This window comes from Cryptotermes secundus, unplaced genomic scaffold (genome assembly GCF_002891405.2).
Source record: "Cryptotermes secundus unplaced genomic scaffold, Csec_1.0 scaffold108, whole genome shotgun sequence".
In the NCBI taxonomy this organism is placed as follows: Eukaryota; Metazoa; Arthropoda; class Insecta; order Blattodea; family Kalotermitidae; genus Cryptotermes; species Cryptotermes secundus.
Window position 1 is genome coordinate 246,165 of NW_019719358.1, and position 24,013 is coordinate 270,177.

Below are 24,013 nucleotides of genomic sequence, written 5' to 3' on the forward strand. Positions count from 1 at the left end.
GAGACATAGCTTGCAGATATAACTTAAAGCATAAGAATACATTAATTTAACAGTGTGGTTGGGAGAACAAAAGGTGAATAAACGTCATTTGGATGAACTCCCAGAATACCGCTTTCTTAGGCATCGCTACCCTGAGACTCATGCAAACCGACCCAGCTAGTTTCCCGTACCTATACCAACCTTCCTTAGTTTGATCTGTGAGGACAACTTGCAGTGATCATCATACACTGTCCTAAGGTAGAAACAGATGTAGCAGGGATAGCACCATTCCGACTGAGCTGATATAAACAAAGGCGGGTTGGAAAAGATCGGTGTTACAAGGTCACTGAACTCACACTGTTGCCGAAAAATCTTTTCAAGGGTCTTGAAGTTTTATTAAGAGCAGAAGGAAAATATTCCCAGCATCTGGTGTGGTTGTAAGTTCGTTTAAACAGTTCATTTACTCTCGAAATGTGTATGTTTATAATGTCCGGCATATTAGCCAGATGCTAGGCCCCTTTATCTTTGCAGATGACGGTTAAGGTATCAGGCAAGAGGCCAGTGGTATTACAGGTGATCTGATGCTTTGATAAACTCTCTCTATAAACACGTGCACGAAATTTATTTTATGTAATCTGAAAGAGTAAAGTTCGAGGAAACAAGATATTGTGGCTACGAGTACATGGACTCACTGAACTCTCTTGCCTTGTGTGGGCCGCTTGCCTGCTTCACCACGGACATGTGCCTTGAAACCTGATAATCAGACACACTTCTTACCATTTCGTTCTTCTTTAGTTTCCCAATATCAGCATTTAATTTCAAATCAGCTGCAATCATTAATGTCTCTCTCGTCGTCAATAAGTGAAGTATGGCAAACTCTTGAGTGATGTAACATAACTTTTTCCTGAATTTCTGAACATTACGGTCTCTTCCATTAATCTTTACAGATCCGGTTACTCCGGTTGTTCTGAAATCATGAAACACTTTAACGTGTTAGAATTCCAATTTCCCTTACATTTTTTTGTATATGACTTAAACATGCATGTACATGAATGTACGCATATAATGTAAATAGTATTTATAAGAACACTGAAACTGATCTCTGAAACAAAAATTGGATAGAGTAAAATATATATAAAGCGCTTGGAATCTAATAAGAATATTTTATATATTATGTGCATGTAGTAGAACAGCATAGGACAGTTGACATCAAACTGTCAAACATTGGAACGATGGAAATTAACAAGAATACAGAAGATCCTTTTGATCACGGGAATTTTCTTCCATAAGGCTGCTTACTCACGGTATGATGCAACTACCAAACTGCTTTCGTTTATATTACTTTCTCGAATTGCCTTGTGGGTGCAATCTCAGCAATCGTGAGCCTAATTCTTTTTTCTGATATAATTACTTAATTATGTTTATTTTACTTATTTGTTTATGTGATGTACTTCGCCGACAAGCGGCGGTCGCTCGGTCAGTATAGTTCGTTTGCTGACTACAGGCCACGGTGTTTGTTTGCTTGTTTGTTTATTTATGCGATGCTGCAAGCAACTCAGACTATGGAGTAGCAGACAGTAAGAACAGTTAACAGCAGAGACGTTTTCCAGAACCGGTCCCGTATGTGTGTGTCACACAGTGCAAATAAAATTATTGCTGGCACATTGAAATTTGATTACTTACGATAGGATTATCGACGCCTTTATGTGACATTTAAATCGCTGAGGTGTCAAAATCACTCGCAATGAACAAATTATGCATAGAATTCTCAGAATACGGGCTTTGTAACATGGATCCACATCCCTATTTCTGAAGGTTGCTGCGAGAGTACCCAGAACTCGTTTTTTCTTTCTCATCGTTTGGTCGGTTATACTAACGGCACAGCATGAGCAGGGGGATTTCGGCGAAGTAATGTTTAACACAAAATTCTTAGTTGCTACTTAGTTTATATTAGTTGAATGGGTAACTGTTGTAAGCTCCGGACCACAGGTTGTGAAAAACTGCTTTATAGTGTAACACTTACATGAACCCTGACAGGACATTTATTAGCGACGTCTTCCCAGCTCCTGATGGTCCGACTAACGCCGTGAGGCGTCCAGAAAGAAACCTCCCGCAGATGTTTTTCAGTATTGGCTTCTGGGTTAAAGTTCTTACTGGAATAAATATTCCCATGTCAGACATTTAATAGTCTTGCGTCTATGTGCCAAAACAGCTTTACTTAACAATATGAACCTGGAATAACACTTGTAAATAATGATTATCATTATGTGTTCTTTGCACAAAGCCCACAGAGCGCATGCATAAAAAGTAAATCGGGTTTGTCCGACTGTTTGTTGCTTTCATCTCCAAATCTACTCAATGAGCTTCTGGGGCCCGATTCGGGGTAGGTCAATGAATTGTCTTTGCCATCACACTCAGACGGGCCGTGGGGCTAACCCAGTACCTTGTGTTACAGATTATCAACCTGTGAGGCGAGGCCGCCCAGCGGGGGGGGGGCAGCGTGCACAAAATTAGATTTTACTGTCGAACTCTGGAAATCACCGGGTGCCACAAGAGACTTGATGACGAAAGTGATTTGCGTTGTGCTCTTTCTTCCACGGAGCCGAGAATCCCAGAACTTGTGGCAAACATGCAGCAGCAGTACTCACACTGACAACGTTCCAGGTGAACTCAAATGTGAATTCGGATCCTACAGCCTCCAATCTCATTATTTTTAGAGTAAAAATTATTTTTCCTTTGTGTAAGCTTTCTTAAAACAAAAATATTCTTCGCTGATTTATGATGAAGTTCACAAATAAATATTAAAATTAGAGTAAAAAAGTAAAGCAAAGATATCCCTGTAACAGGCCGTGGAGGCCCATAGGGTTGTGAGATGTCGAGGTTCCCACATTTTCTAGATAATCGACTCACAGATGGCGGCAAGGTTGCTGGCCTTACGCGCCGGACGCCTTTTACCTCCAGGAATATTCCTGGTACTCATTTCTGTTGGAGGCTGAGTCAACCCCAGGGCCATAGTGCGGCTGGAAGGATTAGGTAAATTGAAAACTCCAATGAACTCATCGGGAATCGAACCCGCGACCTTCTGGCTTGTAGCATACTGCCTCAACCAACTACGTTACCGCGCGCCCCTTAGTTAGTTAGTTATTGGAGAGGGTGGGTTTCCCCATGCACTGAAACCTGTATTGGTCCATTGTGCTTCCCTCTATGATTTCTAGCAGTCTCTATATCCTACCGGTACTGGTGCTTACCATCAGTCCCGCCCAGCGAGCGAGACCGGCTCTATTAGCTGAGAGGTATCTATGATGCTTCCCCCATCTACCAGAGGTATTAGATACTGATGTTGGGCGGGAAACGTCCGTTAATTTGGCTTAGTGACCTCCTTTGGAGATATGAGGTTCTTTTACGTGCCGTAAAGCTACGACACGGGACCCACGGCTTAAAGTCCCTCCCGGAGGACTTGTTCCCTGAATTTTCCCCCCCTTAAAAATTCGACGACCTCCGCCGGGTATTTGAACCCGCGTACTACGAGTCATGAGGTGGGAACGTTACCTCTAGACTACGGAGGCCGCTTACCCCGCGCCCCTTAAGATTGGAGTATTTGTTTAATTTAAAATTAAATTATTATGCCTTATTTCAAGAGGGCCTAAGGTTTTATATTAACTGAAAGGTGAGCATTGTGTTTAAACGTTTGAGAGTCTCAGTGCAGCGCGCACCGGGAGTAAATCGGCCGGTGCGTGCATTTGAACATTCAGCTACACCCAGCGCTCTGAGTACGTAACGTGAAATGTTAGAAGATTAGTTAATAAGGAACAGGAAAGGGCATGGATGATGCGCCTAATATTGGGTGCTATCTGGGAATATTTCCTAAGGGTCTGAGGAAAACCATGAAATCTCTGGACAGCTGTTATCCGGGACGAGATTTAAAACCGAATAGAAATCATGAGCGCTGCCCTCTGGACGGCGACGGTCAGCATCGCGATTCTCACGATTCGAACTGCGACATTAGACTTGCATGCCATTTCACTGATTCATGCTTTTTGAAGTTACTTTACATCCATCAGTGCACAACGCAGTGCTGTCTGTCATGAAATTAACATCTGGCCGTTAACGTTTATAGAAAATCATCTTCTTGATAATTTCTTCGTGTCTAACATAAGTAATCCATCCTCCTATATCCAATCTGTATCTTATCTTCTTTCGAAGCACGTGGGTCTGTGTTTCAATTTAACTGCTCTTGCATGCACAACTCAAAATAAGCTTATGTACTAGCTGGAGATGACCTTCGAGTGGTTTATGGCTACTGCGTCAATTATACAAGGGTTTCGTTTATGCTACACTTGTCGCGTATTTTGAATCTTAGTATCAACGTGTTTAAGTTACTTTATTTACAATGTAAAACTACCAAAGTTATACGAGTAGGGCTATGTGATTGAATTAATTACGGTATGATTAATATGAATAAGTTAATGAAAGGGAAGGGCCGTGGTAGTATTAGATCGTGGCCCATTTCAAAGTAGGATATGTAATCCAGCGTTACTGAAAACTGTGCCACAGTTACGGCTGTGAAGAGCCTACAATACAACTGCAATATGAACATACGTATATACGTGGACTGAAGACTATGAAGGGACTAAAGTACGACTAGCACAAACATGAATTGATTATTGCGAAATGATGAACTCTCAGATTTCTTAAAAGTAATATTTCTGGCGTATGTAAGACGGAGAAAATCACTGACCCAAATCTAAGTTGATGGTAGCGAAACTGGAGTAATCTTTATGTGTTGCATCCTGTTGTGTGTCATGTATATTGAGTATTTTTACACCCGTTGACACAACAGGTTCTTATAAAAATATACAAATATAGATTATTTACATTAAAATCTTATAATCTTAAAAACAGAATATATAAAACTATAATTTTGCCTGTGGTTTTGTATGGGTGTGAAACATGGTCTCTAACATTAAGGGAGGAACATAGAGTGAGGGTGTTTGAGAACAGGGTGTTGAGGAAAATATTTGGACCGAAGAGGGATGAAGTGACAGGAGGTTGGAGATACCTGCATAATGAGGAGCTTCATAACTTGTACTCTTCTCCAAGTATAGTCAGAATGATCAAGCCGAGGAGGATGAGATGGGCAGGGCATGTAGTACCAATGCGGGAGAAGAGGAATGCATATAGGATACTTGTGGGACAGCCAGAAGGAAAGATGCCACTACGGAGCCCAAGACGTAGGTGGGTGGAAAATATCAAAATGGATCTTAGAGAGATAGCATAGGGTGGTACGGACTGGAATGATCTGTCTCAAGATAGCAAACAGTGGAGCGCTGTTGTGAACAAGGTAATGAATTTTCGGCTTCCATAAAATGCTGGGAAATTCTTGAGTAGCTGCAGATTTGGCTTCTCCTCAAGAAGGGCTCAGCTCCATGAGCAAGTATATAAGTATTTTTTATGGCTAGTGGGGTGGGACTAAGTCCCTTGTACTGCGGCCACTTCTGGCCTATTGTACCAGCTCCAGATGATAGGTGAGGGTGATTGAGGAGCAACTGGTGGAATGAAGACTGGCAGCGGAAACCGAAATACTCGGAGAAAACCTGCCCCAGCGCCACTTTGTCCACCACAAATCCCAGTTGACCAGAACCGGGATCGAACCCGGGCCGCCGCGGTTGGACGCCAGCGACTAACCGCTTGAGCTATGGAGCGGCCAAGTAAGTAAGTAAATAATCTTGAAAACACGACATGTTTCGACTCTTAGTGGGTCACCATCAGGTGTACTGTTTGTTCTTAGGCGCTGAACTTGTTTTGTAATATATAAAAAGGTCGACCTTCAACTAGATATACATTAATTTAACTAATTATATCTAATACCAACATAACTGGACGAAAATGTAGATGACACCCAGAGTTTTGTGACCAAGAATAATATTACGTGTTATATAGTCATATTCAAAATATGGATCCACATTACAAAACAAGTTCAGCACCTAAGCACAAACAGTAACCTGATGATGACCCAATAAGGGTTGAAACATGTCGTGTTTTTTAAGATTATAAGATTTTAATACAAATAATCTATATTTGTATATCTTTATAAGAAACTGTTGTGTCGACGGATGTAAACATGCTCAGTTAAACTGGAATAGGTTATTTATTTATTTATTCGCTAATGTCATCTTTCACACAGTGTATAGAACTGGTACAGACTGAGGAGGAAGATATTGTAAAATGGTTCGAGGTACCTGTCTCAATTGACTGAGGAAATCCTCGTTAGATGTCACTAGGTCCGGTATCGTGAACCATATTCGAATCCGGTATAGGTTTAAGTCATTCGGTTCGAATTGTTCGAAAACGGAAATAAGGCTTCTCTGAAAGTTTTATATTAATTACTTAAGGAAGCAAGAAAGGCAGTGCCGCGTAAGTTCTAATTCTAAAAGTCAACCAAAACTTTTAACTGCTGAGATGCAAGGAGTTACCTTCCTTGATCCCTCACACATCAAACAAACTTTGACCAAAGGTTAAATTTTTTTAAGCGTATATCTAGCGGATAGTATGGATTGTGGTAAGGATTAGATCAATGAAATAATTCATCTGAATTCATTTTTAACTTGGGACACCGTCATGGTAGCCACCAGGGAGGAGAAGCTAGCCATTTTCACTACCCTGGACTGAAAAATCGAAATTTAAAAAGAAGAAATTTTAGAAAATATTAATACCAACAATTAAAACCATTTAAAAATATTCTTCTATAGTGTACACTCCTGGGTGACCCGTAACAGTATACATAAAAAGGTTTAGGCATTAGTTTTGCAAGCATTCTTTTTTGTTGCCCCCCCCGGAAAGATTCTAGTAGTGCCCATGGATACCGCATTCAGTACAAATACAAAACGATTTCATCAATGACACGAAATTCATTGTCAATAATACAACGCTCTAATTTCTTATCTGCTTGCGAATACCAAGTCACACTACAAATGCCAACTTTAAGAAGAAAAAAAGAGATATAAGACTATTATTAAGCCCTGATATTTTCCCTCTTTGCTACACCAGACACACTTTGGAGATAAATATCTAACATTCCAGACTGGATAGTCAATAGCTTTTTCGACTGATAAAGACATTATGCTCCACTGTGATACACAAGGGTCCATCCCTGTCACGACTGAAGATAAACAACCACACGAAACTGTTATTGAATTTACCACAGGTATATTTTATTGGCATTCTCGATATTGAGCTGACATACAGCAAATCTCACCTTTCTTGCCTGACGGATAATAGCACAAGTTGTTAAATTCAATATTCAGACGCTCCTCACAATCCTCTATTTTGTTTCGCCCAGTCTCATGACGGTCTATCATGTTGCACCACTTGCTTCTCCTTCCACAGCCACTACGCAATGAGCTGTCTGTATCGTCTGTACGTTTGCCTGCCGAATAATCACACTGCTAGTACAGATACCAGCTGTCCCTCCAACCGTGTCAGCTGCATCTATCCAATCAGTGAAAGCTGACTCTGTAACAGCCAGTAGTATCACACCAATCGCAACACAGTCGCGCGTCGTATATAAATTTACTGTGTAGCACTTCACTTCCGTGGAAGTTTTAACTTTTCCGTTCCGTTTAATTCGCAGGGGTGCCAATCATGGGCAACACCACGATTTTTTTTCCCCAAGGGAAGGGCAGAAAATTTGCTTGCCAATTTACATTTTCTTCAATAATGGTTTGCTTTTAAAAATGTAAGAATGCCCAGATGCCTAGTTTGGCACCCCTTCACCTGTCGGTGCCCATGGACATGATGTAGCTGGAAAGTTAGATCTTCAGTCAGCAAATAGACCGATGTGTCTCTTCCTCATCTTGGTCTCTTGAGAGAATGGTCCATCGTGACTGGACTAGCCTCTCGATTTTATTTTTGCGGCTTATTTTACGACGCTGTCAGTGGCTAGAATGTTAAGTCGAATGGCTGGTTGATTTATGAAAGACGAACAAAAAATGCATTGGAGGAAATTTGCCGTGACCTATTGGGGCCTATCCCGCATTTTCCTGAAGGAACTGAGGAAAATCATGCAAAATCTCAGTCAGGATAGCCAATGTCACGGTTGAGATTCGAACCAAGCACGCACGCCCATGATAAACGTGTAAGGTAATACCAATAAACTAACCTACCCGAGCTACCGAATTTCATTACTTACTTACTTACTTAGTCATGGAGCTGAGCCCTTCCGGAGGAGCCGCCAATTCTACAGCTACTCAAGAATTTCCCAGCATTTTATGGAATCCGAAGGTTCATTACCGTGTTCACAAGAGCCCTCCACTGGTCCCTATCCTGAGCCAGATCAATCCAATCCATAACATCCCATCTCTCTAAGATCCATTTTAATATTGCCCACCCACCTACGCCTTGGTCTTCCCAGTGGTCTCTCCTTCTGGCTTTCCCACCAATATCCTATACGCATTCCTCGTCTCCCCCATTCGTGCTACATGCCCTGCCAACCTCATCCTCCTTGACTTGATCATTCTAAGTATACTTGGAGAAGAGTACAAGTTATGAAGCTCCTCATTATGCAGTTTTCTCCAACCTCCTGTCACTTCATCCCTCTTCAGTCCAAATATTCTCCTCAACACCCTGTTCTCAAACACCCTCAGTCTATCTTCCTCCCTTAGTATCAGAGACCAGGTATCACATCCATACAGAACCACAGGCAAAATTATAATTTTGTATATTCTAATTTTTATGTTTTTGGACAACAGACGGGAAGACAAAAGGTTCTGGACTGAATGGTAGCAAGCATTACCCGAGTTCAATCTCCTCTTAATTTTCTCCTGAATTTGCGTAATTTCAGAGTCTTTGTCTCACTCTTTCGAAACTCACTTATGTAGAGAGACTTGTTTGTGTATTTATTCGAAACATAACTAACTGTATGGAGCAAAGCCCTTCGTGAAAAACTGATAGATGCTCAGCTAGACAAAATTTTACTTGTCGATCATGGAACCCAAATAGTTAGTATAGGATTCTGACGATGGTATATAACACACAGAGATATTGGATTTTCGGACTTTATCCATCGTCCTGGTTTTAAAGATAACTAATAAAAACACGACGTTTCGGAAACTGGATCTGTTTCCGTCCTCAGATGAGGGAAAACAGGGTCTCTTAGAAAGAGCTAGCCTCACCGATTGATTGAGGCTAGCTCTTACTAAGGGACCCAACAGGATAGGTGTTTTCCCTCACCTGAGGACGGAAACAGATCCAGTTTCAGAAACGTCGTGTTTTTGTTAGTTATCTTTAAAACCAGGACGATGGATAAAGTCCGAAAAGCCTAAATCTCTGTATGGAACCCAAGGTTCTTTACAGTGCTCTGGACAAAAACTGGTTCTTATACTGATCCAGATGAATCTAGCTCACCGCAACAACATATTCTCTTATTATAGATTTTAATATTATCGTCGTTTTCCAAGTTGTATCTTTTCCAGCTTTTCTGCCTGAAATTTCCCACGTCGGTTACACATCTGACCTCTTTAATTGTCCCTGATTTTACAACCGTAATAAAATTTGACGAAGAGTAAAAATTATGAACTTCTTTAGTGAACAACTATTCTCATGTTCTTGTCACTCTGTCTAGTTCCAAATATTCCATCAGAACCCTGTTCTCGTACACCCTCAATATATTGTGGCATGAGGACTCTAAGACGGAGTAGTTTAACAAGAAAACTCGTCCATTGCTAGGCAATGGATGCCAACACCTCAATAATACCTGGTCAATTGCCAGGCAAAGGCCCACAACAATAATAGAACAGCTGGATGCGATGTTTTCTATGCGGGCCCTTGACAACTGACTATGTACAATGCCGACATGTAAAATTGTAAATATAGATGATATGTGCTACTGATTTTGGCAGCTGTAAATATGACTGCTAGCAGCAATTGTAAACAACAGATCCGTCCTCTTGTCAGAGAGGACTTTCCACATGAACAAACCCGGAATTGTCCGACAGTAACAAAAATCTGATCTTGGGCCCCAGGTTTGGTTTGACACCGAGACTGACCATCGGTCGTAACATGACTGTTACTTTGATCTGACTTGAATTTAGACAGTGATATCCAGTGAAGGGTAATGGTAGTCAGTGATGGCTGGTCATTCCTAGGAGGTCGTAAGTTGTAGTTGAGTTTTATTTTTTTAATTCGCTTAGTGGGGGGTGGAGTCCAATTGGGTCCACTCGGCACGGAGTCCACTGATTGGCCTATTGAAGCCTGTCCCGGGTGATTATGATGATGGAGAATTTGGTGGAATGAAGATTTGTAAGGGAAACCGAAGTGCTCGGAGAAATCCCGCCCCAGCGCAACTTTGTCCACCACAAAACCCACTTGACCAGACCCGGGATTAGTGAGTACGGAAGCAAAGGAATATTCATTGTGAGGAGCCGTCACCAAGCATCGACTAGTGAAATCACATAAAGCTTTATGTGTGCTGCCGTTACAGATATTTAAATCAGCAAGGCTGCTATAATCCGTTGTAGTTAAGAGTTATATAAATATATAAGAGTTCACTAAGTCCAATTGTCAGTCCAAACTCTGTGTCTAGTCATTAACAGGTGTCAGTATACAATGATTGTGATGTTAGTCATTATCAATCAACCTGTTTTTTATTTAAAACACAACGTTTCGGAGAGTGTATTCTGTCTCCGTCTTCAGGTAAATTTCGGATATATACCGGGTCCATACTAGTTATGTAAATAAGATGTAAAAGTTCCTAGCGATGGTATATTAATACAATTATTTTTAAATAATTTAAAATAGAAAGCAGGCCGATGAATACTCTTGTTCTCTTGGAACGAAGGACCAGATTGCCTGAAGGTTGTCCGGTTCGAATATAAATAGATGTGATGTAATTAAATGCCTGAATCAGCAACTAAACAGGTGTTTGTTTAGACTGTACGAAGGAAGCATTCGGCTAGATTATAGGCGAGTGGATTTTCTGAAATGGCATTTCTGGTGCTGTGGTCATCATACACCGTGAACCGCCATCTTAATTTTTCACGAAGTCCCTTGAGTGGTTTCCAGGAGTTACAAGATTACATTTATACGAGTACGTAGGTGAATTGCGGTTCAAGAGCCAACTGTTGACGTTGTGTAGCCTCGATACAGACAGCGTCTTCAAATAACAAAAAAAAAAAAAAAGAAGCAGCCAACTTAATACTTTTTTAGTCTTCGCCATATTTCCTCAGAATAATTATGATAGTTGGCAAAATAAAGCCATACAGCCACGTTTATAGCGGCGAAATAGTAGTTTGGCTGATCACAGTGGCCGCGTGGCCTACAGCATGAACCGCCTTCGCCTGCTCGAACACTGGGATCGCGGGTTCGAATCACACTCGGGGCATGGATATCTGTGTACGCTTATTCTGTACTTATGTTGTTTGTGCAGGTAGCGGCCTTGCGACAGGTTGATAACCCGTGCAAGGAGTCCTGCCGACTGTGTGTAGGATTAAAAGACAGAAAAAGCGGCCAAAGCCCAAGGGGCTGTAGAGCTACAGGGAGAAGTCGTAGTTTTGTGTGACGCAAATACAGCCACGTGTTTGTGCTCCAAACAGATAGGCTTCTTTTTTTTCGGGTCAATAGCTCCATATGATAAAGCAGCCTGTAATTAAGTATCTTTCCTGGTCAATCCTGTCTGAGCAACTTCGTGACGCAATATAAATCAGTGTCGTAGACCTGCTGCTATGAATGCTGTGTTTCATATGAGAACATCTCTGTCCTTGACAGTATGTAAAGCAGTGCTCTGTTGTTAATAATAAAGTCATTTTTTAGTTAAGGCGTTGCACCGTTATGTAGTTCAACGTTCAGTTTTTTATGTTCTAGATTCCCGCTGCGAAAGAGTGACCTGTGACCTTCGCCCGGGTCGCAATCGTCAGAACTCTTCACCTGAAAAACGAGCAAGTGAACAAATAAACGATCAAGGTCGCGAGCTCTATTCCTCTCCTTAGCAACTAAAGGCGGGTTTACAGTGGGGCAACTTAAAGCAATCTAGTTGCCCTCCTCGGGCGACTATGTTTGCCGTCCAATTTATCAAGCAGCATGCGGCCGGGAGCAACCGTTGCCGCATGCGACCGAGCCCATTTACACCCAGAGCGACTGGTTGCTTCAATTTTTACGTCAGCTTGTGTAGAGATGTCACTGCAGGCAGTTGCTGCTGCGGCTTGTCTCATTTTTGGCAGGAGAAGAAAACGTCAGAGAAGAGTGTGGTGCAGGAACATTTTTATTAATAGTGATATAGCTGTGGAAGGTCGTTCTGAGATTTTTAACCTTTTCTTTTGCTTCCTTCACCGAACATTCAAACTTCGTGGCTAATTCCTCCCATAACTTCAGCTCGTTCCGATTGTCTTTATAATTGGGATCCCGCAAATCCCACAGAAAGCTCTTTTCGCGGTATTCTTCGATAAGACACTTGGCTTTATCCGTGTCCCAACTCATCACGACGCATGCGAGTAGGCAACTGAATGCACTAGCGATGGATAACCTTGCGGCTTGGAGCAACTAGAGGACGCGGGACGCAAGACTCGTGCGACTTGCTACCCACTACGTGCAAGTGAGCTACTTGCAGCATGCGCTCGCGCCGCGTGCGGCGTGGTTGCCAATGGGTGCCTCAGTGTAAACCCGCCTTAACATATGACAGCTCCTTCTCCTATCGCCCTCCCTCCACCCATATCAATACCGGGTAATTCAACACAAGTGTTCTATCTACACCAATGACGTTTCTTTTCTCACGGACGGCCAGACTCGCACTAGGGCACATGTTGCGATGCAAGTTGAGCGACTTGTATCAAGGGACATGTCGAAGCGACATGAGACACTGATACATCCGTCCACATGTCGCAAGGGGAGGTATTGTTGACCTGTGCTGCTTACATTACTACGCATTTAGCTGAAAAGAAATCGAAGCGCAAAAAGAGAGTTTGGATAAGAAAGGTTTTAGAAGAAAGACATAGACGTCGTGTACTCTCAAACCCACAGATGTCAGACGGATCATTTTGCAACTTTAACAGAATGACGACAACTGATTTCGAGGTACTGTTGCAAATGGTTGGGAGTTCAATAGCATAAACTGTGAGCGAATGCCGTGCATTTTCGTTTCGATGATGTTTCGTAGTGTTTCCAATTTTTGCACGATGCTGTTCCATGCATCTGCCGTTTTATTCTGATTTTTATAAAGGGCTTGTTGCCCCTTTGATGTTTTCTCATGTTGCCGCCTCTCAACCGATAACCGGGCTGGCACATGTATCAACACATGAAATTTGTTGCGGAACTCGAGGCACATCAAGCAACTCTGTCCTGCTACAGTGGGCCACAGCATTTGTACAGGCCTTTAGTGCTTTTTCTGCCTCGTAGGTAACCCCCCCACTCCGTTCACTTCGGTTTTTCTCGATCTTACGCATACGGTAGGACTCCTTGGGCGAGTGATCAGCTCGTCGCAAAGCCTCTACCTGTAGACAAACACAGAGAAACGCACACAAACATCCATGCCCTGAGTGGGATTCGAACCCACGATCCCGGCTTCCGAGCGAGCGAAGACAGTGCATGCCTTAGACCGCTCGGCTACCGTGACCGGCCTCGTAGGTACCCTCCGAAGGAAAATGAAGAAGCGTGAGGTGTCAACCAAAACGCACAATTGGCCTGACAACCTTACCGCCATCTTTGAGCCGATTGCCTAGATAAAGTGGGCCCACAACGTCTCATAATCCTATGGGCCTTCAAGGCCTGTTAAAGGGTAGCTTTACTTTTTTTTACTTGTTGCAAACAAAAAAAAAGAACTCCTTATAGGGTGGTCTTGTCTGTCCGTCCGCTGGACAGATTTTATTTGACATATACATGATATCACTGGAGACTATGTCGTGTTGAGAGCTTCAGATTTCCTGTTGTCGTTAAGAACAGCGTGGTGGGCGCACGAATTGTTGAAATGGAACCGGCGCTAACGTCACTGTCAGGGCCGCGCTCAAGCGGTTGGTCGCTGGCTTCCCACCGCGTCTGCCCGGGTTCAATCCCGGGTCTGGTAAAGTGAGATTTCTGATGGACAAAGTGGCGCTGGGGCAGATTTTCTCCGAGTACTTCGGTTTCCCCTGCTAATTTCATTCCACCAATTTCTCCATCATCATAATCACCCGGGGCAGGTACAATAGGCCAGAAGTGGCCGTAGTACAAGGGACTAAGCCCCACCCCACTAGCAATAAAAAAAAGTCACTGTCAAATTCTGGTTACCATGGTAGCCAAAGTCAACCATGGTAACCAGAGTAAGTAAAGAAGTAAATTAACAATTTACAGTATGAATCGTGGTAACTACAGTAACCACACTGCGTGTTCAAAACCTTTTAGAGGTTGCTTCGTCATCCGAAAGTGACACACAAAACTTTCTTCCGTTCACTGTTCAAGTATGATTTTACAGGAAATGAAGTACAGCACCGATAGTAAGTAATGTAATCACACCGAGGAAAACTTTTGACTTATATGAAATGCGAATTCAGAATGGATATCATGCTGCGGAAATTATGGGTCCTACAACATAGATAAAAAAGCAAACAAAGTCTGTGGCCTGTAGTCCGCAAGAGAACTATACCGAGCGACCGCCGCTTGTCGGCGAAGTTAGTACCACATCGCCGGATAGAGAGTGTCGCGTGGTCAGCACAACGTATTCCCACGGCCGTTAATTTCGGTTTTCTAGACCGGAGCCGCCATTTCCTTCAAACAGCTCCTCAATTATCCTCACGAGGCTGAGCGGACCCCGTTCCAGACCCACTACTTATCAGATAATCTGGTAGCGCTGGGAATCGAACCCTTGACCCCTGGATCTGTAGCCAGGAACTCTGACTGCTAGACCACAGAAGCGGTCACAATATGTACAGCGCTTTTTAAATGTCAAGTCTTCGTTTCTGTGATAGCACTGGCTGCTGTCATGTCTTTCCTCTTCCTGCCGCTACGACGATTCAAATTGATAATGTTATTATAACTGATAACCATAGTAGCCGCATGTTGGAAGTGGCGCTGCGTTCGCCACACTGATTTTACCGATGCGTTTCGAGTATCATCCAACGGCTTAATGTATGGAAAAGTAAAGTTGTCCCTGTGCTTAATTAATTAAGCACTATGCCATGAAGACAGATGTAGGAATGGAGATATAGCTCCACCATTCTTGATCTCGGCAGTAAATGAAGATGAGTGGTCAGCTACACGCCCCGACCGCTTTATCTCTCGGGAAAGCCGCCCACTGTACCATTCGAAGAGCCCTGAAAGCCGGTCTGAACGCTATGCATAAGAGAATAATCTTGGCCATGTCGGGAACTAAACCACGGGCGTCCAGCCTATAGCTCGTCACTATACCGACTGAGCTATCCTGACTCCTTAAATGCAGAAAATTATTTCAACGCTTCTTAGTTTTTAGGTTTAAAATTTTGTTATAAATGAATCACGAACATTTACGCGTATTGAGTTGCCTTGGGGTAAGTCACTGCACGCTTATTCAGTGAGTCCTGAGTTTAATGCCCAGTCAAATCTAGGAGGAGATTTTCAACCCATAGACTGAAGCCTTCACCGCTACCAAAGATAAAACTTCAGAAATGTGAAAATCCCCCCCCCCTCTAGTCAGCGACCACATTAACCTACAGGTCCACTTCGTCAGCTGTTCCCCTCATCAGCATTCTGTCGCTTGGGTCAGCAGAGTCCACTCATGTGTCACTCGCGTCGTAAGTCTGTGCGCATTCCTAGACACGAGCATAGGCCAGGCATGTCAGCATTTGTCACGTTGACGGCATTAGACAAGCCTCTCATCAGTAATTACTGCCGGCATGCCAACAATGACTCATGCTCAAAGGTAGTTAATGATAAACAAAGTCATAATATGATATATAATGCCCTGCGCAGAGCAGTGTTGTTATCAAATCCAAACAGAGGAACCTTGATTTCTTTCTCTATGGCTTTACTGCCCTTTAGACCTTGGCCGTTTTTCAGTTTCTTAATCCTATACACAGTCGGTAGGACTCCTCGGACGGGGGATTAGCCCGTCGCAAGGCTCCTACCTACACACAGAACAACATAAACACATAACAAGAGCACACAGACATCCAAGCTTCGAGAGGGATTCGAACCCATGATCCCAGTGTTCGAGCGGGTGAAGACCGTTCATACCTTAGACCGCGCGGCTAATCTGATCGGCGGAACCTCCATTTAATGTTAATTTCCATGATACCAAGTCAGTAGTTTCAGTGTTAAATTTCCCTCCATTTTAGATTTTCCCTACTTCAGCGTTTCAATATACTTACCTCAAAACAAACCTTCAGTTGGGGGTTTCAAGAACGGTGCAGATTGTTCGTGTGCTTAAAAACAAATGCTGTATAGAATAAACAGGCTGAATCACGTGTCTACAGCAAGAAGTTCTGGGAAGAACTAATCACCTACTTTCCTCTGATACGACACGGACCTTCCAACAATTATTCGTTTGCCACAGGAACACGTTTACCTAGCTACTGTCTAGCAACGATAAGGGTGATACATACACGTATATAGACACACAGACAGCGAGGTGGTCTCATAAGCTGATTTTATTTCTTCAAAATAAGGAAGGTAGGCTAAAAAGTGTCATGAAGTTAACAAACTTCGACCTCATAGCCGTTATACAGCTCTTCAGAACTCGCATGGGCTCACGTGAGAGAAATAACATGTACAAATATTATGTTTCTGAACATTTCTTCGGAGCCAGGAATGTTCTACCCAAACAAATTTTAAATATAGTATAACTGTTAGTATTTTTATTATTTGCATGTCCAGTAAAACAAAATGAATTACGTATATTATTATTATCCTCTGAAAATCTATACTATTTATTTCTTAATTAAATATTTATGTTTCATTCCTCAATTCGTAATAACACCTAGTTTAATGATAATGAAATTATTATTACTGTTATAATTATCACTTATTTGTTTGTTTACTTTTACTTTTATTCATTATTATTTCTTCCAAGTACTTACCTGTAATTTGTATTTGACTTTTAATAAGTTTGTCTATAATGTAATTCATTCATCTGCACTGTGCTGTGTCTGTAATTGGCCTTGTGGCTGTTGACTTGGCACATTAATAATAAAGAATTGAATTGAATTGAATTATTCATCGTCCTGTTTTTATCTAAAACACGGTCCTGTTTATATTTCAAAACAAAACTTTTCGGATACTGGATTCTGTCTCCGTTTTCAGGTAAAACCTCATGATTTGGGCTCAATCGATAGAGCTACGCCCTGTCTCAGGACATGTTTAAAATTTCTGATGCAGAAATCTTACTGAATGAAGTAATGGGCAGGGTTACAGCGAATGGTAGGAAAGCCGCCTACGAGAAGAGGCGATAACAGCACCGAGGCCATACGGGTATTAATAGAAATTCCAGGCTGTGGAATATCAAATGAAGGTGAAAACGATTTCAGTGAAGAATATAAAAACGCAGGGCTATAACAAGCAACATTATTTGGGAAGAGTAACTACTTCTTCAGATTATTAATCATAGCTGAAATTAGTTTATTTATGCAAGTCAGCATACAGTTGGCGGGAATGTAAAATGAAAGCAGAAGAAGTAAAGTGTAAGGAGATAAAACTGGAGCAATATCCAAGTTCATTTTTATCGCTCATTTGTGCCACAGGATTCTACGTCATTCCAGATATCGAATAAAGTTCACTTTTTCAAACACACTTACGAAGCATAACAGAACTGCAATGTCAAAAATGTTGCTGAATGATAAGCACTTGACCTTTGACATTGAAACATATTGGTACTGATACAGCAGTGTCATCAGGTCCATCATAGCTACTGACATTACAATTAATCACGGTCTATCTGAAACCAAATGATGCTAGTAGGTTGTCTTCAATTTCTGATTCGAATTCCGACATGTAATCTAACATATATTTTTACAGCCTTACGCGACAACTGTTTGTAACCTACATAACTGGTATACGTGTCCGGAAATTTTCACGGATTTGACTCTTAAGTTTGTGTGTGTGTGTATGTGAGTGTGTTTTTTTTTGGGGGGGGGGGGGGGGGGGGGGGGNCTGTGTAGTTTTATGGGCGTATTCCGATGTATCAGAAGCATATGCTCCATCCATTTATTTTCAAGGCTGAAGAATATAGATTTATAAATAGGAAGTTACACTGAAGGTGGGCATGAGACCCAAAGAGAGGGGCTAAAAAAGAAACCTGGTTCCACACAATGGGGAACTATTGCCATGCCCTTTGTAACTTTCCTAAACAATAAAGTATATTTCTGAACCTACACACTTCGAACTTGAGGATGGAGGCAGTGTGTTTCTACGAAACGTCCATGACCGCCCGCAAAATTACATAATGTCAGAGCAGAGAAAACCGTATTCGTAATTCTTTGCAAGTACACAAAATGTCTGGCTGTGGTACACATGTGCATGACACTTCGAGGGTGCATGCAAAGTGTTATTACCCGAACACCCAGAAAAACGACGCAGTCTACGTCACACTACAGATAATAAAACAGACTGATTACCAGCGTCTGGAATACTGAACAAAATATTATTTCAAGTTCAATACAAATAAGAATATACTGTATACCTTGAGTAACTAACACTGCTATACACGCTTGCAGATACTGGGTTACTATTAAAGAAATAGACACTTTCAAAGTCGTATAGAAACCAAAGTATTTTTTATATATCCAAAATACTTATATGTTTTTTTAGTATAAGTATTTAAATTTGTAGGACTAAGTTACAAATGTTCTATGTGTGAGCCTTTTGTCACACGACAGATATCAATACGATAATCCATTCCAAACAACAGACCAGAACAGGGCACTAACACGTTGGCCGCCAAGAAGTCCGGATCTTACGCCTTGCGATTTTTTTTTTCTTGTGGGGACCGCCTCTGTGGTCTAGTGGTCAGAGTTCCTTGCTACAGATCTAGACGTACCTGGTTCGAATCCCGGCGCTACCAAATTTTCTGAGAAGTAGTGAGTCTCGAACGGGGTCCACTCAGCCTCGTGAGGATAATTGAGGAGCTATTTCAAGGAAATAGCGGCTCCGGTCTAGAAAACCGAGATTAACGGCCGTGGGGATTCGTTGCGCTGACCACGCGACACCCTCTATCCGCTAAAGTTGACAGTAACTTTGCCGACAAGCGGCGGTCGCTCGGTTAGTATAGTTAGATTGCGGTCTAAAGCCACGGAGTTTGTTTTTGTTTTGTTTGAGGGATACATCGAAGACAGTGTTTTTGTTCCTCCACTTCCTGTAGGTGTAAACGATCTAAAGCAACGCATCACAACAGCTGTTGTGAGTGTTGACAAGGACATGCTCCGGTGTGCTTGGAACGAACTGGATTATCGTATTGCTATCTGTCATGTGATAAAAGGCGCACACACAAAACACTTGTAACTTAGTCATACAAACTTAAATACATATACTAAAAAGCATGTACGTATTTTGGCTCTATCAATAATACTTTGGTTTCTATAAAACGTTTAAAGTGACTATTTCCTTCATAGTAACTCAGTACAATAGCAATGGTACAATCATGTTTAGAACTCACGTGTTCTCAGTTACAAATTATTATTATGGCTCTGCAGTCCTTTGTTGGACTTGGCTACTTTTTTTCAGTTTCTTGATCCTATGCACAGTCAGAAGGACCCCTTGGAGGGGAGATTGGCTAGTCACAAGGCATCTACATACACAGAGAACAACACAAACACAGATTAAACGCACACACAGACATCCATGCCTTGAATGGGTTTCGAACCCACGATCCCAGCTTTCGAGTGAGAGAAGACGGTTCATGCCTTAGACCGCGCGGACCCTGTGTTCGGCTCTCAGACATAAACATCGGGTATTATTAATACATAATAGTTGAAACACGGGGCACAAAGCTTAAGGCATAACGTTAGACACGGCAAGAGTGTGAACACATACAATTTCTGTAATTAGATGTAACTAAAACAGAATTAAATAGGATCTTTCAGACTTGGCTTAGCTTTGAAACTGAACAAAAAGAAAAAAATGTTGAAGAAAGCAGNTCTGCTTCATACTCTTTCCTTATTTGATTTATTCTTTTACCCTGAAAATGGAGGCGATATGTTCTTCTGAAACATTAATTAACTTTCAAGGATTACATGGCGTTATATCCCAGAAGACAGAACTCCTCATACCAAGTAGATCTTGTTTGCATTTGTAAAATACAGCTCATCATCATTGTTGACATTATAGTGGTGACCTTCCAAGAGAAGGCCGACAGGTCGACACTATCCGTGTATGGAATCCAGAGACGAGGAAGGAGGGTTGATGTAGTCAGTCTGTAACAATTCGGCCAACAATCCTGGTAGCATCGAATCAAAGAATTCCGTATTCTTTCCCTTGCCTTAGGTAATCGCGGAATTCCCAACGTATTGTCACAAGCCATGATCATTGTTACTGCACATTTCTCTGCACTTGCGACTTGTAGTAGTTTAGCACTTTATCCTGCTATAATGTTTGGCGGGAAAATGGTGGAGGTGTAAAATGCACGTAGAATGTAAAATTGGTATTGTAAAGGCATTGTAATTTGCTTGTTAGTTCTCACTCTTTTATGAGGCCCTCATAGGAGTATAGAGTATATCAGTTTGGCCCTGGTTGCGGCATATGACCGCACCATATGGTACTGTTTTCGCCCATCTTATTGACAATGCCAACAAATTCAACGGACCGAATGCACACTGCTATATTTTTCTCACCATTGAATCTAAAAGCGATTGTCTTCTTTCAATCAAAGTGAAAACACCGTCAGCACTTCGTAGTTTAAGGACTTCTATTTTCTTTCAGTAGATCTAAACACCTAATATGTGTAAGAAAATGCAGTTGAATATTCTTCACACGTACCGTATACTATCAAAATTTATAAATTATAATCTCAACTATTTGAACTCTATTTATTAATATTGTAACATGGCGCCTGAAAGCCAGAATAGTGAAACCAGAGGAGACGGCCATTGCTAGGAAACGGCATTGTAAACACGCTTCCGCGGCAGCGAATACACGAAAGCAATAATAGAGGAACTTTTGGAGGCTGGGGGTTTAAATGAGCCACCCTGTTCCTGTGGGATATAAATACGGAGACCAGGTCCTTCAGGTTGGGGAAGTCTCGAATCTGAGACGGTAAAATATGGTAATGAGTCCCACGGGACTCGGACCTGAGGATGACACCGCTGGCGAGCACCAGCAACAATTGTAAACTATAGACCCACATCAACAAACCTGCAACTGTCTGATAGTAATAAAAATCTGGTCGTAAGACCCAGATGGGTGCTTTATTGTAAGACAGACTGGCCGATTGACCGTCGGTCGTAACATAAGACCGAGACTCAGTTGCATTCAGAGAATTCCTGGGGTTCGGTCGTTGTGAGTTGTTGCTGTTAGAAGCCGGTAGCTGAGACCGTTGACAGTTCGGGAACACAGAGGAAAGGAAAGACAGTCTTTGGAAGCGTCTACCAAGCAACGCCAGTGAAAACATGATTGTGGAAACTAGTGTGTGTGTTTAATAGTGAACTGCTGAGTGTAGTCACGCGATGTACCAAAGGGCACAATGATTCCGAGTCATCAAGTCTTAACAATATATTTAGTGAATAATAATGGTTTTTTGACGTAAGTACACATATGCTCCGACGGCGGCCTTCGATATGCAGACACATGCAGCCAAGCAAGACAGTTTATGTAATCTCTTGCACACGCCATGATTGCGTAACATGGTACAATATAGGATACTTCCGATGTGTGAGAAAGAAAAGGGAAAGAAACCACACAACATGACTCTACTTACTTGCTTACTTACTCATGGAGCTGAGCTCTTCTGGAGGAGCCGCCAATTCTGCAGCTACTCAAGAATTTCCCAGCATTTTATGGAAGCCGAAGGTTCATTACCGTGTTCACAAGAGCCCTCCACTGGTCCCCATCCTGAGCCAGATCTATCCAATCCATCCCATCCCATCCTATCTCTCTAAGATCCATTTTAATATTGTCCACCCACCTACGCCTTGGTCTTCCCAGTGGTCACTTTCCTTCTGGTTTTCCCACCAATATCCTATATTCATTCCTCTTCTCCTCCATTCGTGCTACATGACCTTCCCACCTCATCCTCCTTGACTTGATAATTCTAATTATACTTGGAGAAGAGTACAAGTTACGAAGCTCCTCATTATGCTGTTTTCTCCAACTTCATGTCACTTCATCTCTCTTGTGTCCAAATATTCTCCTCGGCACCGCGTTCCCAAAAGCTCTCCATGTTCCTCCCTTAGTGTCAGAGACGAAGTTTCGCGCCCATACAGAACCAAAGGCAAAATTCAGTTTTATATATTATAATATTTTGGACAGCAGACAGGAGGACAAAACTTCTGGACTGAATGGAATTAAATTCCGTTGTCTGAACTTGGTGAAGAGTTTTAACTCTACGTGATTTTAATGTCCCGGCACCTGTTTCTTACTAAGAGCATGAGTTCCATTGAAGATAACCATTTATTTGGACAAAACTCTCCTCAGCCAATGGGATACTATATTGAGACGAATTTGGCATAGGATGCTAACGACGAGTGCTTAAGTACCTACTATTTCTTTAATTTTAAGGATTGCATCCTGTTGCGTATACATAATGAACATATACAATTTTTACCGTCAGCGCAGCAATAATTTATTATTTATTTATACAACACGCGCTACGTATTTCGACCTCAAACAGGTCATCTTCAGGTGCCGCAAATTTCTCACATACTAGGCCGCACATTTTTTGCCAAAAATCCAAGAGGAAAACTGGGGTGCGGCTTATATTCGAAATATTCGAAATCACACTTCATTTAAAAAAAAATTATATTCATAATTAGTAATACAGGGTGTTCAAATTTCTACTCCTGAAATAATATTCCAAGAAAATTATTTTTTCTATAATTTCTGTCTGAAAATTGTGCTGCGGCCTATACACGCACGAGGCCTATACATGCGCAAATACGGTATTTATTACCTATTACTTATTTCTGAATGCCCTTGACAAATGGAGCCCACCTGTTTTCTGAATACGCCCTTGGTGGTGAGTGCGTGCAGGAAACACGGAGAGGAATGAAGTCTTGTGTAGTCGGACAATGGAAACAGCAGAAACGTGTTGCCGTAATTTCCTGAAAGCAGTTCTGTCTTACTGATCAAGTCTGACCCCGGCACAGACGAACTTTCTGGTTCTTCAGGAGGTTATATTGTAGCGTCCTGTTGCACATTGTTTAGTAATTAACAAATATCTGTAATATTACGTCTTACATGCAACGCTCCTTTAAAATTTATTTAAAAGTTACTACGTATGCACACTTAGTCTTTTAAATCTATTTAAAACCACATTGTACACTGACCGTTATCGGTCATAATCAAGTTTTAGAACTGTTTGTGGCGAATGCTCTGTTGGCCTTTTGCGCTTCTAACACATTCGTGCTTTCTGTCGTTCTGGGTGTTCCCTGCTGTGTTGTGATGTCTGATGTGTAGTCCCACCATACATACATTCATGCTTTTCGTCTTGCTGGGTGTTCCCTGTTCTGTTGTGATGTTCGATGTGTAGTCCCATCGCACATTCGTGGTTTTCGTCGTGCTGAGTGTTCCCTGCTCTGTTGTGATATTTGGTGTGCAGTACCACCATACAGTCATGTTTCTCGTCGTGCTGGGCGTTCCCTGCTCTGTTGTGATACACGTATTTGATGTGCAGTCCCACCATACAGTCATGCTTTTCGTCATGCTGGGTGTTCCCTGCTCTGTTGTGATGTTCGATGTGTGGTCCCATCCCACATTCGTGCTTTTCGTCTTGCTGGGTGTTCCCTGCTCTATTGTGATGTTCGATGTTTGGTCCCATCCCACATTCGTGCTTTTCGTCTTGCTGGGTGTTCCCTGCTCTATTGTGATGTTCGATGTTTGGTCCCATCCCACATTCGTGCTTTTCGTCTTGCTGGGTGTTCCCTGCTCTGTTGTGATGTTCGATGTGTAGTCCCAT

At 42.1% G+C, this 24,013-nt stretch overlaps 2 protein-coding genes across 2 annotated transcripts in view; both read right to left on the reverse strand.

The window, feature by feature from the left end:
• LOC111864547 (ATP-binding cassette sub-family G member 1) overlaps nt 1-7,492 on the reverse strand; it is a 29,307-nt gene extending 21,815 nt beyond the window's left edge. The window contains exons 1-3 of the mRNA XM_023851873.2: nt 7,235-7,492; nt 2,003-2,132; nt 757-946 (exon numbers count right to left, since the gene is read on the reverse strand). Of these exons, the coding sequence (XP_023707641.1) occupies nt 757-946; nt 2,003-2,132; nt 7,235-7,337 (423 nt within the window). The 5' untranslated portion in view covers nt 7,338-7,492. The remainder of the gene's footprint in view (nt 1-756; nt 947-2,002; nt 2,133-7,234) is intronic.
• Nucleotides 7,493-23,449: 15,957 nt separating this feature from the next.
• LOC111864454 (histidine-rich glycoprotein-like) lies at nt 23,450-24,013 on the reverse strand. The gene has a single exon (XM_023851707.1). The coding sequence runs from the start codon at nt 24,011-24,013 to the stop codon at nt 23,450-23,452; it is 564 nt and encodes a 187-aa protein (XP_023707475.1).